Raw genomic sequence first — 17,541 nt, forward strand, 5'->3', positions numbered from 1 at the left:
TTACAACATCGGTTTTTTTCAGAACCAATTTAGAAAACACTTCAGAATACATAAACTGATGTGATAAGCACATTCACATAGATTTTGCCTAAAACCGATGTTATATATGACTTTCGACATCAGTTTTTTTAGAACTGATGTAGAAAGCACTTTAGAGTACATAGTATTCGCCACATTTCTACATGGATTTCAGCAAGAATTGATGTAGATAATGATTTTCAACAACATTGATTTTAAAACCAATGTTGAAATTACTTACTTTCAACGACGACAGTTTCAACATAGATTTTAAAACCGATGTTGGAACTGCTCCATAATTGTTGTTAAAGCCCTTTTATTTATTAGTGCAAGAACACCTCAATAGAATTGTGTTGTGGAAAGAAAAAATATATCCTTGCAAGAGATGGCTAGAACACTAGTCAGTGAATTTGACATACATAAATATTTTAGTCAAAAGCTATTAGCACAACCTGCTATATTTTGAACAAGACTTTGTATGAATTATGGAAAGGAGGATAGCCAAGTGTGTCATACTTCCATATTTTTTGTTGTACTTGCTACTTTTTAAAAATAAAGACAACCTTGGGAAGAATGATGAAAAATCAAACAAAACATTTTTCTTGGATACTCTTTATCTTCTAAAGCATATAGAATCTATAATTTGAGAACTCAAGTTGTAGAAGAAAGTATGCATGTTGTTTTTTTATGAACGTGAGAACACACTTGAGAAGAAAAGGATTGCAAATTTGGAAGAGTTGGAAAGAAAAACGTCTAACCAACATTCTCAGAACATTGTACCTACCTCAAAAAGCCCCAAGAAAATTGAAGAAGAACCTTCTAAGACACCTCAGAAAGGCTAAAAAAGGCAAAGTTCATAACAGATAGCAGAAATTGATATGCCTAAAAGCTGGAGATTTGTTTCTTCACATCCTATAAATCTGATGAGCGGAGATCATTTCTGATGTGCTAACAAAGCTAAGGACTATCAATTCCAACTTGGAGAAGGAAAACACCGAGAATGAGGAAGACAAGAAGGAAAAGTCTTTTGAGAACACAGAAAAGGTTGAAGTTGTTGCTGCTATTATCCAAAATACACCAGAAGTTGAAGTTGGTGAAAGGACCCATGTTGAGTCTATGAAGGATTCTACGTTCAACATTGAAAACCTACAATATCTCTTTAACTCTTCCATCTTTGACACTTCTGTTAAGATTGCCTATGGCCTTGGTCCCATACATGGTGAACCCTCAACCTTTTCCATTCCATTTCCCCGTTTGACTCATCTACTGTAGAACCTTTTAATGTTCGGGAAGAGGTCTCACCTGTTCATATTTCCTCTCCTTCACCTATTGTTGGACCTTCTTCAAGGTTAGCAGAAAGTAAGCTTTGGAGAAGCAAGTCAGGAAGATTCATTCTGACCAAAAGTTGTTGTTCTCTAACATTGACCAACTTTAGAGGACTAATGAGTTCTTTCAGAGGTTCCTTCACCTTGAGGAGTGGATCTCTGACAAGGCTAGACCTTCCTTGATCCCTAAAGTTGCCCCTATGCAGCATAAACCTCCACCACCACCAATATTACCACCATGCCTTCATCTTTAGAAAACTCCTCTTGTAACAAGTTTGATTGATCTACACCCTTTGTTCCTCTTTTGTTTTTTTTTTTTGCTTGATGACAAATGGGGAGAATTTTAGGAGAGATTAAGTAGGAAGGGGATCAAATTTTGTATAACCATTATCTTTTTCTTCTTTTTATATATTTTTGATGTTTTTTGTATGATCCTATTTATTAATGAAACTGATATGATTAAATGACTATTTCTTTTTGTGTTCATTTAATTCCTTTTCCTTCTGCATTATATTATGCTATGAAAGATTTGTCATTTTAAGTTAATAACGCATTAATTAAGGGGGGAGATTCCCTTTAATTAAAATGAAATAGAATTGATGCACACTCCCAGGGGGAGTTAAAATTTAAGAAATTCATAAAGGTTTTGTCACCCTTTAAATTTGCTACTAAGGGTTTGTCATCATCAAAAAGGGAGAGATTGTTGAATCCACATCACTGGTTTTAATTATGACAAACCATTAGTAATGCAAATTGAAAGGATGATAGATTTAAGTGTCATCTAACATTTTACTTAAGTGTTTTAGTCTTAAATGTCTTAAGAAGAAAATATGTTCATTCGTTTAGAAGTCCTTAGAATGATACTTAGAAATGTTGTCTTAGAACAGTTGTCAGAAGTTGAGAACTCAAAAGATTTCTTGAAGTCCATCTACATGATGAAGAATGCTTCCCTTTGAGAACTTGGTTTTTTGGCAAGGAACCAAACAACAAGGCTTTACAAAGAAGACTCATTGAAAGTTACATATCCAAAACCAGAATGAAGTTGTACTAGAGTTTACATTAGAATGATGAAGAATCTAACTCTGAAGAACAGAACTTTAGAATGAAGTTCAAAATGGTTTAAAATGTTATTCAAGGACAACTTCATAACTTCAATATGGTGCAATAAATACAAAAGGCACATCAGAAGACCGAAGTTAACAACACTTCATTTTCCATATGTTGCAATACACACTGAGAACACATTAGAAAGTGAATGCTAATAACATTTTTTGAAGATGCAAACATGTTGAAAGCTAAATCTGTCCATGAGAAGCACTTATGAGAAGCATTAGTATATAAGACTGAAGAAATTGCACAATCTGACGTTGGATGAACACTAATACACCAACAATCTTCTTTAGGATGCTTTGTGCTGGGAAGATGTGTTAAAACTGATGAAGTTGTGCTTCTTCAAAAAGGCATATCAGTTGAACTTCCTCAAAAGAATCTACAACAACTATGGATTCTTTCTTAGCAAACATTAGAATGACTATTCTGATGATAAGTTAAAATGCTCATTAGAAAGGTTCCTCAGAATGGAAACCTTAGAATGACTTCCTCAGAATGGTTCTACAAATTGTCATTTCATGACAACTCATGACTGTTTACTTGCTCCAGAAACCTATCAGTTGTATGAGCTCCACTTGAACGATCATCTTTGGAGCTTTAAGAGTTTATTGAAGAACATCTTGAAGTGAAGTTGAAGCATTTTCCAATGAGAGAAATGTATACTTAATCTATGTATGAGAAATTTTCATTTTTTGGTTCAACCCTCTTTGTTGAGAGTGACCCACTAATGTATTGTGCTTGTAATTTGTTACAAATACTAAATAGAAGTTAGACATTGTATTTTCCTAAGTGAAAACCATTTGCAACATGAAAATTTGTGTCTTTGCAGTCTAAAATACAAGAACCCTTTTGTTGTTATAAGTCCAGTAGTGGCGAGCAAGGTTGAAATCTAGTGATGTTGCTGGTCTAGTAAAGGCTAAGTTTGAAGTCAAGTGGGAGTACTAGTAGGTTGTTCAAATCCAATGGTTGTTGGTCTAGTAATGGCTAGTTGTGTTAGTGAAACCTCATCTTCAAGGATGAGTATTGGACGTAGCCCAATGTTGGGGTGAATCAGTATAAAAAACACTGTGCACTATTCTTTTCGCCTCTGCTTGCACTAATTTTGAACAAATTTATTTACTTGTGTTGTTAATCTTTAAAATAGATAAACCTTTCACAAATACTTATAAAACTGAAATAAGTTTATTAAAGTCTTTTCAAATAAACAACCTTTTTTTTAAACAAAGCTCTAAACTATGAAAGAACTTGTGTTTTTCATAACTGCTTGCATTTTCGTTTTGAGCTCATAATAGTTCTTAATTCTAAACTTACATAAAAAAACTTGAATATTTTCATAAGGGATTTAAAAAATTTGTAGAACCCCAATTCAATCCCCCTTCTTGTGGTATTTTTGTCACTTCAAATTCTTTAAGCTAGAAGACTTAAATGCCTTGATTATACTATCAATCCCTTGAGTTAGCTTAACTAAATATTTTTCATTAAGAAAAAGAGTTCATTGATAACTAATTCTCTTTACCTTATCCCTATGCATAAAGAAAATTAGTTGTCTTCTTCAATTTGCAATCCAAAGAAATTTCCCAATTACGCTTGGAATCATAAAATCATATAAATAAGTTGATCAAGCCAAAAACAAGCATTAAAAATGAAAAAAGAACAATAACGATACTTTATTAAATTGAAACAATGTAGAAATTACATGAAAGTTAGAGCACTTACATTAAATTCCAACGAAGAAGAGTTAGTTACTCATGGCTATGGTGGAAAAGGTTTTGATGGAGGAATAATGGAGGATGAATCCAAACACATCAAAGTCGTCACCACGTCTAAAGTTTCTTTCTATCTCTAAACTTTCAAAAGTGTGAAATCCTAGACTGGTAGAATAAAAAATTCTTATTTAAAGTTATGGGTTGAATAAAGTTCAAGTCCAAACGAAACATAATGAAAAATAAAAATAAAAATCTCGTGTTAGTGATTGATTTTTAAGAATTTGAGAAATAAATTAAATCTTTTAAAAATTAAGACATCAAATTCATAATTAAGCAAGAATATATTCATAAAACGTAAGGGAAGAGAGAGAGGGGGAGGGTATAATTGTAATTGAACAGTTGACACATGGACATATGCCTTGAACCTCTTCCTACGCTGTGAACACGCTTGTGTTGAAAAAGTGCCGGAACATATGCGCTAACTATTCTATTGTCTTGTCCTTTTCCACTCTTCACTTCTTAACTAACCTCACAGATGGAACCGGAAGAAACCGCCGCCGCCGCCGACGGAAGCTTCGACGAGGGGCTGCTCGGGCTAGACGACGGCGGCGGCGGCGGCAGGGACAGAGTAAAGGGTCCGTGGTCGCCGGAGGAGGACGCCATTCTAAGCCGTCTGGTGGGCAAGTTCGGCGCGAGAAATTGGAGCCTCATTGCGCGCGGAATCAGCGGAAGATCCGGCAAGTCATGCCGGCTCCGGTGGTGCAACCAGCTTGACCCCGCCGTCAAGCGCAAACCCTTCACCGGTACCTAATCGGTTTGGAATTGAATTTTGTTTTGTTTCGGTTTGGTTTAATTTGAATGTTTTCGAAAATTGATCTTTGGAGAGTAGGGATGAGAATGCAGTAACGGAAATGGTTTGAATTTTACTTATCGTAATGTTTTATATTTTAGGCTCTTTTGTTTTTAAAGTTTGATGGTTTATGGTTATGTGGTTCAGTTTTTGAATTTGCTATGTGCATTGTTGTTCCTTAGTAGATAAGTCATACCTTTTTGTCTAGCTGTTACTTTATGAATTATTACCATGTTGTTACCCAGGGTGATGATGTTGTTGAGATGGTGGTTGGTAGTTATCATTGGCTATAGGGTATGGCTACTACTTGCTGACTGATATCAGTGGTTGTTGTTTGAGTAGAGGACCCTTTGTGTCTTGTAATTAAAATGGTCATGGCGGTGTATGCTACTGTGTGTTTGGATTGATCATGCTCACAGGCTATGAGGGTTTTTGTCGTTTTACAAGAGGACTCACATGGATTAGGAGAGGCTGATCTTATTGTGGATAGGTTTAGTCTGACCTTTGGATGTCCTCTTACTATACTGCAACATGTGAGTCCAAATGTCAAGTTCATAATTTTCTCATGTTTTCTCAAGTGAAGTTCATACCTAGTATGGATATACACTATACTATAACAGTCTCTTGTCATGCAGCGAGTTGGTTTTGTGTCTGGTTCGTTTTTGTTATTTTTTGAACATTGGAATCCCATCTATAATATTAGTTAAAAAAATGTCTTTTGATCCTGAGTGCTGTTCATTTGTTTTTGTCTAGTTCCAACTTAAAATGTTCAGATTTCTTTAGTTACTCCTAGGTTTTAAATTGTGATTTCCGTTTTGGTTTCATCACAATCCTCGACATTGTGGGAAAATGTGGCTACTGCAGTCATGGTGTGTCAAAAAACCTTGACATTGCAGCCACTAATGCGGTTGCAGACAGTTTAATCCCTATTTTCTTTTTTCTTGTTAAACCATTTTCCTTTTGAAGTCTAATTCTTAGAATGCAATGTATTTGACAAATTCACTGCTTGTATATATAAGGTATAGCGAGCTAGCTAAAATGACATCCCATCAAGTTAAATCAATAAATAAATACATGTCTAAGAGCCTTAGCTCAGGTGGTATCAAATTTCTTTGGAGACTACTTGTTAAAGGTGATAAAGTTTATAGATATAACAGAAGGAACACTTCTGTTAATGGTTTACTGATTCATAAATGAAGACCAAAGGAGTGAAACATTCTTCCAAGGTTCGCCTCATACAATGAATATGCTGATTGATTTTCCAGAATTAACGAATATGAATGCTTCCTCTTCTACCTAAGCCAAGTCCATAATCTAATCAGCTTTAGTCGCCCAACCAATTCTATAACTACTCTAACTGGCAATTCTCTGGGTCTTATCAATGCCATCTGCTCAAAGTTCAACATTGTCGGCTTGCCCATAAGTTTGAAATTGGGGAACTGAGATGAGATGATGTCCACACTTTACATCCTTCCCACTGTGTTTTGTCTGTGTCACCAGGATTCCAAAATCTTGTGTTTATTTTCATCAATAAACCCATTTTCTGCAAGGTTGGTAATCTTTCATACAAACTGCACAATCTTCTTCCTGGGAACTTTTGAGCCATAGCCACTGTCAAATTTTCCCAGATCAAATCCGATGTCTTCTTTCTCAAGAACTTGAACAAATGCCCTGCTGACCCCTCCTTGATCATGAATGTGAATTGAAACTTCTCATTTGGTTTCATTTATTGCACTTTGAAGAGTTTCTCAACTTGGGCAATCCTACTCACCTGTTTTCTGCCATGGATATTGAGCAATTCAATCTTTCTAACCCAAGATTTTGATTCATCACAGAAGGACTCATAATTGGCTTCCTGTTATGACTCTGTTTTCTCCATATTCAGTCTTCACTTTTTTGTCTTGTGAGTGGGTTGTTCATGATCTTATTACTCCTTGAAGCTTATGCTCGGTTTCTTCATTCACCTATCCACTGATTGTTGAATTTCTTCAGTACCAACCATAATTGTCTGAATCTTGGGCGAATTAGAGGCCAGAGAAAGTAATTGCACCCTGTGACCATTGGTTCTCTTTGTTCAAGAACTCCCTCTTGTTCTTCCAAGCTTTCATCCCATGTTCCATGTCATCCCTGATAAGGGATCTGGCATTTGGGTTAAAATTGTTAAAGACACAACATAAAACATCTTAGGTTTTAGAAAGAGAACAACATTAGATAAGAGAGAAATAACAGTTATGAAATGGTTAACTGAATCACGGACCAAAGGATATAGTCCTTCTTCCAAAGATTCCCCTTCAGGGCTATCCTTTTACCACTAAGCTACTTCCCCACTTACCAAAACTAACAAATCTGATTTCTTCCCTGCTCCTACTATTTAGGCCAAGTCTCTATTCTTAACTATTTCAATTGCCCAACTAACTTTATTACTACGTTAGCAAAGTATTGTCTAGTCCTCATCACTTCTTGATCCTGGATTCAAAAGCCACTGAGGCCAATTTGCTTCATATTTAGCCTGCGTTCTCCTTGCTGACACTAGATCATTGGTGAACCTCTCTTTTAAAAAAGACAAAAAAAAGACCAATGCTTATTCAAAATAAATTCTTCTCCAAAATTGAGATAAAATGGGGCATCTCAGTGCACAACAGCATGGTGCTCTCACCTGGTTGGGTTTGGGGACTTTGAAATCAGGGAGACTATTTCCAAGATTTGAACTCATAATGATATAATGATAAATATTTTTGGAACCAAATACACTATGGATGAGAATCCCTATCATTTTGTAAACATACCCAAAGTATGTTGGCTTCCATTCATTATATGCTTTAGGATGAGATTGTGTAATATATTATTAAGGACAAAACTTTGGTACAGTAACATAGGTAATGATAGTACTTTTCTCCAATAAAAGTATTACACTGGTTATGAAGATGCCTATTTTAGTTGCTGAGATGAAATTGATGGCTGCATTGAAGGTTGACAGTGCTTATTGAAATGAATACGATCCTTGGTAATTTGATAGAAGAACAGTATGACCAATACCTATAGTACCATATCTCAGCTTTGACTTGTTATTAATTTAATTTAGGTTAGTTAGTTAGATATTTCAATTCTGTCATCACAAGTAATATTCTGTCTCAATTGTCATACTGCTTTTTGGAAGCACCGACTATAACATCTTCACATCACTGCTTGTTTCTTATATCATCATCTGTTGGGTTTCCTTTTATCAACTTCTATCTATATTTTTATACACTGATCTTAGGTCTGACTGTTGACTTGAGGGATGATGATCTGTATTCTTGTAGTCATATGTTTGCTGTTCAGAAAGGACATTCATCAATAGAATACGGTTATCATGATCAACAAAGCGTAGTGAATTTGAAGTATAGAACATACTTATGTGTTGCTCACAGTTACTCCTAAAATTAAAAATAGCATACACAAAATTTTAGATTATAAAATGGAGGTTGACAGGTGGTGAAAAAGCAACTGATCTCACAGACCTTTCCTTTTTGGAGGTAAAAAAACTATTAGATGATGAAAAAGCTCAATGCTTGGGATAGGTTATATCATGTAAATAACTGTTCATATTGGTTTGCAATGATAATCAAGAATGTGATATTATGAATACATTTCATTCCATTTGTCAAACTGTCTCTACTTCTCCTGTTGCACTGCATTTGTTTGTTGACCATTCAAATTTAGTTCTCTCTTTCTTGTGCTAATTTTATATCTACCTGTGCATGACATTAAAAGTTTAGTTGCAGTTTCTAGCTACAATGAACTAAAATGAGAATCCACAGACCAAAAGCAAAAAGAATTATATGAAGTATGGCCTTTGGGAAAGAATGAGATTACAGAATCTATTAGGAATTCTAAATGGGATAGGCCTTTTCAGAGATACTCTCGTAGGCCAAAACCATAAAGGCCTGAGGTCATTGTCTATTAGTGGGGAAATAGTGGGAGTTAGTTAGAGGAGAGAAAACCTGAATAATGTTTCTGTTATATTGGGATTGGGAATCAATTGTGGGGGTATGATGGAATTGGTATAGAACTTAGAGCTCAGAGAACCTTTCTCTAGGGGGAGCATTTGCTCTCATTTCATTTGTGTCTTATTCCTCTCAGCATTTACTTTCTTATTTTGTTGTTTCCACTGATAGCTAACACCTATCATTGGTGCTTCCATTGAGTTTTTATTCTCACCTTGCATATGCACATGTGAATGACGTCTCGCATTGTCACTGCCATTGAATCCATTCTCTAGTCTCACGATCAGGTCATGAAAGAACAATCCACCTAGTTGAGTTCCTTACTGAGCAGCGTTAGTGAACTCTCGAAGTATGTTGCTTCCATGTGCACTGAGATGCGTGAATATATGCCGCGTTTTTCCCCTTCAGTCAAGTCGACTCCTATGCTCACCTCCTACGAATTCTTTGCTATGGATGATAATCACTTGCCAAAATGTGTCAACCTCCCTTCCTTTACTGGAGAAGATCCTGTTGGCTGGCTCACGAAAGCGGAGATGTATTTCATGGTTCAGAACACCCCACCTAAGATGTAGCTCTAGCTTGCTTAGATCTCCATGGAAGGTATGACGTGGCATTGGTTCAAGATTTTGACCAACTTCAATCCTCATCTAACTTAGGACTCCTTGAAATATGCCTTGTTGGATCATTACGATGATCATCAATTGGGTAATCCATTCTCGCAACTTAATTTGCTCCACCAAATGACCACCATTGATGAGTATGTTGAAGCTTTCAAAGTACTTATAGCGCAGGTCCCTCCTCTAACAGAAGAGCAATTCATGGGTTTTATCCTATTGGCTTACCTGAGGATATTCGCATGGAGGTGCTGACCTTCGAACTTCCCCCAATCGCGTGCCCTCTCACGATGGTACTTCTGGTTGGCGTCAATCCACCCCTCATCTACGATTTTTCCTTTTCGGTATGCCTAATTCTGGCAGTCCACGTTCCTAGACAAGTGGGCCTAGCAGTCCAACCCAATCTATGGATAGTTCCAATGGGCTAGTTGACCGAGAACCCAAATCTGTTTCGACCCATGCTGGTCCCTCTTCTTCATGGTCGGGTACCTGTAATCTATCCTACCCAAAACTCATGGTGGGCCATAATGAGGGGCTTTGCTTTAAGTGTGGAAACAATTGGGGCTCGACCAATTTGTGTTTCGATCGTCACCATCGTCTTCTAATCTGGGAAGGACAATCAATCCGACGATCCTACACCCCTTTCCGATTCCGTTCCTAGCTCCGATGACACTCCAAAAATTGAAGTTCAGGATATGGCATGCCAAGTTTTGGATTATCATGCTTTGGCCCCAGGGGAATTGGCACAATCCAAAACCATCAGGTTGGAAGGAGAGTTGGCTGCATACCCCATCCTCCTCCTCATCGACAGCGGAGCAAACCACAACTTTATTGTGCGGGAATTGGTAAGTTCTTTGAACTTGGAGGTTACAATGACAAAGGAACTTTGTGTTGGATTGGGCAATGGTAGCAGGTGTTCGTCTCAGGGTGTTTGCCAAACATTCTGGGTCAGGTTGGGACATTGTATCATTGTCATTAATGCATATGTTCTGGATTTAGGGGGCGTGGATATCGTTCTAGGGGTGGAGTGGTTGTAACAGTTTGGGCGAACCACCATGGACTGGAAGAAGAAGACAGTGAGCTTTAAGGATAATGGCCAATTCATTACTTTGTAGGGCCATCACATTAAAGACGCCCACCATTCACCCGCATTACAAGGCCTCTTGCATTGTGTAGCAGTAGAGGAGGCCACACTCCTTCACTTGGACTTCCAGGTTTCTCCGGCTAATCAGAACCTAGATTTATAGCAAGTACTGGACCTTCATGGTGGAATTAATGTCTTTACCCAGGATTGCCTCAACAGGCCCATGATCACGCCATTTTCTTGCTTCCTGGTTCCAAACCTGCGAGCGTGTGTCCCTACCGCTATGCCTACCACCACAAGGATGAGATTGAGTGACAAGTGGAGGAATTAATGTCAGAAGTCATCCGCCATTTGGTGAGTCCTTTTTTGAGTCCGATCATTTTGGTTAGGAAGAACGAGATATAGTGCATGTGTGTGGATTTTTGGGCTTTGAATAAGGTTATAGTTCTTGACAAGTACCCTATACCTGCCATCAAAAAGCTGATAGATGAGCTTCATGGCCACTATGAAGGAAGTTGATATCCACAAGACGGGATTCAGAACACATGAAGGCCACTATGAATACCTAGTCATGCCATTTGGACTGGTTAATGCTCCTTCAACATTTCAATCTACCATGAATTTGGTGGTCTACCCCCTCCTCTACAAGTGTGTCCTCGTCTTCGACGATATTTTGATTTACAGCCCCGATTGGTCTTGCCATTTGTCGCACCTTGCTGAAATGCTACATCACTTGGCTTTCCATCAATTCGTGGCCAACAGAAAAAAGTGGGTTTCACTTACCCTCCATTGACTACTTGGGGCACATCATCTCTGGCCAGGGTATTGGGATGGATCCCTTTAAGGTTAAGGCTGTAAGGGATTGGCCTACCCCGCACAATGCCAAGGATGTGCGTGGTTTTCTTGGCCTCCCAGGCTATTATCGTCGATTCATTAAATATCACAGTAAGCTTGCCCAACCACTGACTGTCCTTACCAAGAAAGAGGGAATCTTTTGGTAGCAGGCTCGGGTGAATGCATTTGAGTGTCTTAAACAATGCTTGGCATCCTTTCCTATTCTAGCTCTGCTCGACTTCACCAAGGATTTCTTCATTGAGTGTGATGCCTCAGGTCATCGCATTGGGGTAGTTCTAATGCAAGATTACCAACCCATTGCTTATTTTAGCAAGGCCCTTTCACCTTGTACTATGTCAAAATCTATCTATGAGAAGGAGATTATGGCCCTTGGTTTATCAGTTCAGCATTGGCAACATTACTTGCTAGGGGGGAGTTTTAAGGTCTATATTGATCACCGTAGTCTAAGACACCTTCTCCAACAGCGACTCACGACTACTAGTCAACAGTGTTGGCTATCCAAACTCATGGCATATCAATTCAAGGTAATCTACAAACCAGGCCTCGACAATAAGGCTGCGAATTCCTTATCCTGCCAATACCCTGTTTCTTAACTTCATGCTACTACTATCAGCCCTTATTGGGTGGGCTTTCCCCAAGTCAGAGAGGAAGTTCAGAGTGATCCCAACCTGGTCCGTTTGAGTGAAAGCTTGCAATCCAATCCTGCTGTTGCGCCTCACTATGTTCTTTGTGATGGATTGCTCTTTTTCAAAGGCCATTTAGTGCTGCCTAAGTCCTTAGCATTAATCCCTACACTCTTAGCCGAGTTCCACGATACTGTCACAAGTGGACATTTGGGATTCATGAAGACGTATAAGAGGTTAGCCTCTACTTTCTTTTGGAAAGGGATGAAAGCAGCCATCATGGCCTCCATTCGATAGTGCGATGTGTGTTAGTGCAACAAATATCAAGCCATGTCCATCGTAAGATTGCTTCAACCCATCCCTATTTCGGAGGTCGTTTGGGATGATATTTCCATGGATTTCATCACGGGTTTGCCGTGCTCGCAAGGGTATGAGGTGATTCTATTGGTGCTAGATCGCTTATCTGAATATGTCCACTTCATTTCTTTAAAACATTCTTACACAACAAAGACGGTGGCAGAGGCCTTCATCAAGGATGTTGCCAAGCTTCACAACTTTCTGAAGTCCATCATCAGCAATAGGCAACCCCTCTTCCTCAGTAAATTTGGAGTGGGTTGTTTTGTCTCCTAGGCACCATTTTGAGGATGAATATCACCTACCATACCAAGACCGATGGCCAAACCGAGGTGGCCAATTGATTTTTGGAGACATTCCTCTATTGCTTTGCCTCGGAGCAACCAACCAAGTGGCATATGTGGCTGTCTTGGGCGGAGTTCTGGTATAACACTTCTTCACACTCTGCAACGGGCAAGTCCCCTTTCGAAATTGTGTGGCCGAGCCCCTCCCTCTGTGATCTGGTATTTGATGGGGAAACCAAGGTGGATTCTGTGGCCACTGTACTCTTTGACTGTGATGAGGCTCTTCGCCAACTCAAATTCCATTTGAATAGAGCTCAGCAAACTAAGAAATATGCAGATGCTCATTGTTGTCATGTTACTTTTGTTGTTGGAGATTGGGTGTATGTGAAGCTTCGCCCACATAAGCAACAATCCAGGGTGTGCTGGATCAACCCCAAGCTGTCCCCAAGTTATTTTGGTCCCTTCCAAGTGATTTACTGTGTGGGGGCAGTTGCTTATAAACTTCAGCTTCCAGATTCCACTCATATCAATCTGGTTTTTCATGTCTCCCAGCACAAAAGTTCTTTGTAAAGTGGGACTGCTGTGACTTCTTTGCCTCCTGGGTTGGCTATTGATGAACCTGCTTCCCCTAGCCCAGAAGCTATACTTGCTACTTGTGTAGGAAAGCACCAAGGAGGTCCAGTGGAGGAATGGCTCATCCCTTGGAAGTCACAACCAGTAGAAGAAGCATTATGGGAAGTGGCAGCATCCATCAATATTCAAGGATAAATTTCCCTGTTTCTGCCTTGAGGACAAGGCAAATTTCATAGGGGGTGGTATTGATAGGAATTCTAAATGGGATAGGCCTTTTAAGAGATACTCTCGTAGGCCCAAACCATAAAGGCTGGAGGTCATTGTCTGTTAGTGGGGAAATATTGGGAGTTTGTTAGAGGAGAGAGAACCTGAATAATGTTTCTATTATATTGGAATTGGGAATCAATTGTGGGGGTATGATGGAATTGGAATATAACTTGGAGCTCAGAGGACCTTTCTCTAGCTTGGGGGAGCATTTGCTCTGATTTCATTTGTGTCTTATCTCTTTGTGTTTAATTTCTAATTTTGTCGTTTCCACTGATAGCTAACGCCTATCTTTGCCAATTTTTTTTCTCTAAAAACTCAAGTACCAAGTACCTCTATTTCAATACTAATCACCTGCTACCGCAGCAACAACAACAATCATCGTCATCATTATAAGAATACTGTGAAGAGAGTATTTTTTTTTAAAACATTTTTGTGCCCTTGTGATAGATCTCCTTATTATCCATTTATTGTCTCACAGATGACTTTTCTGCAACCCGCAGAGAAAAATAAGGCACAATTTTATTTTATTTTTATTTGTGCAAATTTGCTCACCAGGAACAAATTATAACTGTTTGCATTATCTTATGACTCAAGGCATAATAAATCCGATGTACAAGAAACATGCATCGCATTGAAATATGTTGGTAATCTACCTCAGCATGCATTTCTACATTAGATCTTATCATGCCACTTTCCTAAAGACGTAGGCTTAACAAAATTCAATTCTTTTCAGATGAGGAGGACCGGATGATAGTTGCTGCTCATGCAATCCATGGGAACAAATGGGCAGCCATTGCCAGGCTTCTACCAGGAAGAACAGATAATGCCATTAAGAACCACTGGAATTCCACTCTGAGGCGTCGTGGAGTTGGTCATGATACGATTAAATTAGAATCTGTCAGCTTCATGGAAGATGTTAGCTTGGAGAAAGCAAAAGCATCATCGGAAGACACTCTATCATGTGGGGATGTTTCTTTGAAATCCTCAGAAGGGAGAGATGTCAGTTCTATGGAGATCATGGATGATAAATCTGATGACAAAGCACAAACTGAGGGCCAAATACACCATGAAGTCAAGGACCTACCTACCCTTTTTCGGCCAGTAGCACGCGTGAGTGCTTTTAATGTATACCACTCATTTGATGGTACACAGCCTTCAACATCAATTAAAAGACCTGTTCCGATGCAAGGAGCTGTTTTACAATCATCAAAACCAGACATGGAATTTTGTAGAATGCTTGAAGGAATTTGTGGTGATCAGTCAGTGCCTCACCAGTGTGGCCATGGTTGCTGTGCTGCTCCAGATGGTAGAAAGTCCGAAAGCTCTTTGTTGGGACCCGAATTTGTTGAATTTTCGGAACCCCCATCTTTCCCAAATTTTGAGTTGGCTGCAATAGCTACAGACATTAGTAACCTTGCTTGGCTTAAAAGTGGATTGGAGAGTAGTAGTGCCAAAATGATGGGCAACACCTCTGGAAGGGTAGTATCTAATGGATCTCAAGTACATATTGGCCATTAAAATGCCAAATAGATCATCATTCCTATTCTGAGTGAGGACTGGATAATGGGTATGATAAAAGCTATAGTGATGGCAACCTATTTTCCTTGCAAATCTAATTAGGAAATCAAAGTTATGTGTGAATCACTGCTATAATGTAAATGGATTCACTAGGTAAAAGGAGGTTCTTGGACTGTTGACCGATTAGGACTTGATTTGGGAACCTGTTATTGCTAACAAATGTTCGTTGTAGAATAGGGGGAAATTACTTGCATTTCAATCGGTTTGAGTTGCTGCTGTTCACTTTCTAAGAGTGAGTAGCTCGTCTAAATTAAAAGCACCTTAGAGAAATCAAATCAATGCTGAAGAGTTATTGTTTTCTGTTGTGAATCGCCTAGACTTTGCTAGTGTTGCTCAAATATTGGTCACGCATGATCTTAAGTTCCAATTATCCCGTGCAACACTTTTATTCAGTATCATTATTTTAAGTTTTATATATATATATATATATATATATATATATATATATATATATATATATATGAGCAATTACATCGATATAACTATTATACTATTTTTATAACTTTATATAGAATGTGATTTTTATTGATTCAACTTTTAATTATATTTACATATTACCAATATTGTTTGTGTCAATTTTGTCCAAATTTAACAAGAAAATAATTAAATAATTCATATTTTAGTATTTTTTGAAATATTTATATTATATTGATTTTAATCTATATGAATCAAATTGCAAGTGATTTTAAATTAATATAAAATTTTGCATATGTGATTTATGTGAAAAAAACTTTCAATCCATCAATGAATTATAAGAAAATATTAATGCAATTTGATCTCTCCTTTTATTTTTTCTATATACAGAGGATTGTATAACCAAACATGAATAGTCAATATTTAAGACTTAAAAAATCACACATAGCATTAAATCTTGACATTTCCTATATGATTATACAAACAATATTTAATCCTCTTATTCTCATATAAGATACTCTCTCTCTCTCTCAAAAGATATCTATCTCTCTCTCTCTCTCTCTTTATATATATATATATATATATATATATATATATATATATATATATATATATATATATATATATATATATAAGGTTTTATTCTATGGGTGATGCCATTTGGCATCCATGTCACTTGGGATCCCTATATTCATGCAATTCAAATAATTCAATTAATGTAGAATTTATATGTATTCTATTTTTTTGAATTTTATATATTAAAAATAAGAACAATGTAAATTGATTTGATATATTTTTTCTTGATCAAAATAAAATGTGAAAAATATCCAATTACGGGTATATTTTATAAGATTATGGTTTATCTTCTATTTTATAGGATTCTAAAAAAATCTTCTATTTAAAGGATTATGAATTGAGAATTAGTAATTTTTTATTTTGTAATTCAATTTTGTTAATCAAATTGTATTTTATAATTGATAAAATTAGATGTGGATTCTAAGTTATCCCTTATTGTTTATTTTAGTCACGTTAATAAATTTAGTTTAAAAATTTTAAGTTAGAAGAAACAGTTATGTGTATGGTAATATATAATAATAAAATATTTTAATGTATGTAACTAGAATAAAAGATTAATATCAAATATAAATATACCACAAAATACTAATTTTCATGCTAATTATAGTTTATTGAAAGTTGGTTGATATATTGAATATTTGATTGTTTTAATTAGACATATTTTTTGTTTTTGGGTGAATAGGAGGGGAACTGCCCCCTAGAAGCTAACATGAAAAACCATGAGAAAACACAATAGGACTTACATCCGCCATAACAACGTTACAAACAAAATTAGGAACAAAATAAAAAATACGTAACTGACCATTCAAGGTCAAACCATGATTTGCCACAGAATCAACTACTTGATTACCTTCTCGCAAGGAATGAGTCCAGCTGAAAACATCACCATTGAGAATAAAGTGCTTAATGCTCTGTACAAGGTTGAAGCAAGAATGAGTAGTAGAACACCCCTTGGTTAACAGAGTGATTGGAATTTTAGAATCTGATTCAACAATGAGAACCTTAAATCCTCTACTCCAAGCTACACGAATTCCATGTAGAAAGGTCAACAACTCTGATGTAAGCTCCATTGGAGCTTGTAAGCCTAGGATCTTCTTCATTAATGGATTCCTTTGCTTCTTGGAAGATGAATGACAGCGAAATAGAGAAGGAAGAGAGAGAGGAGACGCCACTTCAAGGAGAAGATGAGTCTAGAAGAAGCTCACCACCATAGGAGGCCATGGATAAGAGCTTGGAGGAAGAAGGAGATGAATGAAGGGAGAGGAAGAGAAGAGCACGAAATTTTGTGCTCTAAAAGAGCTCTGAAATCTTAAGTTTAATTTTC

At 37.3% G+C, this 17,541-nt stretch overlaps 1 protein-coding gene across 1 annotated transcript; it reads left to right on the forward strand.

Moving 5' to 3' along the window:
- Window positions 1-4,594: 4,594 nt before the first annotated feature.
- On the forward strand, window positions 4,595-15,527 carry LOC100811740 (transcription factor MYB1). The gene is made up of 2 exons (XM_003516867.5): window positions 4,595-4,962; window positions 14,383-15,527. The coding sequence occupies exons 1-2, from the start codon at window positions 4,695-4,697 to the stop codon at window positions 15,165-15,167; spliced, it is 1,053 nt and encodes a 350-aa protein (XP_003516915.1). The 5' UTR covers window positions 4,595-4,694; the 3' UTR covers window positions 15,168-15,527.
- Window positions 15,528-17,541: the final 2,014 nt, after the last annotated feature.

The sequence above is a fragment of the Glycine max genome, chromosome 1 (genome assembly GCF_000004515.6).
Source record: "Glycine max cultivar Williams 82 chromosome 1, Glycine_max_v4.0, whole genome shotgun sequence".
NCBI lineage: Eukaryota > Viridiplantae > Streptophyta > Magnoliopsida > Fabales > Fabaceae > Glycine > Glycine max.

Coding starts and splice junctions, on each gene's coding strand:
- LOC100811740 (XM_003516867.5), top strand. CDS start 4,695: ATGGAACCGGAAGAAACCGCCGCCGCCGCCGACGGAAGCTTCGACGAG. Junction 4,963..14,382: donor CAAGCGCAAACCCTTCACCG/GTACCTAATCGG, acceptor AATTCTTTTCAG/ATGAGGAGGACCGGATGATA.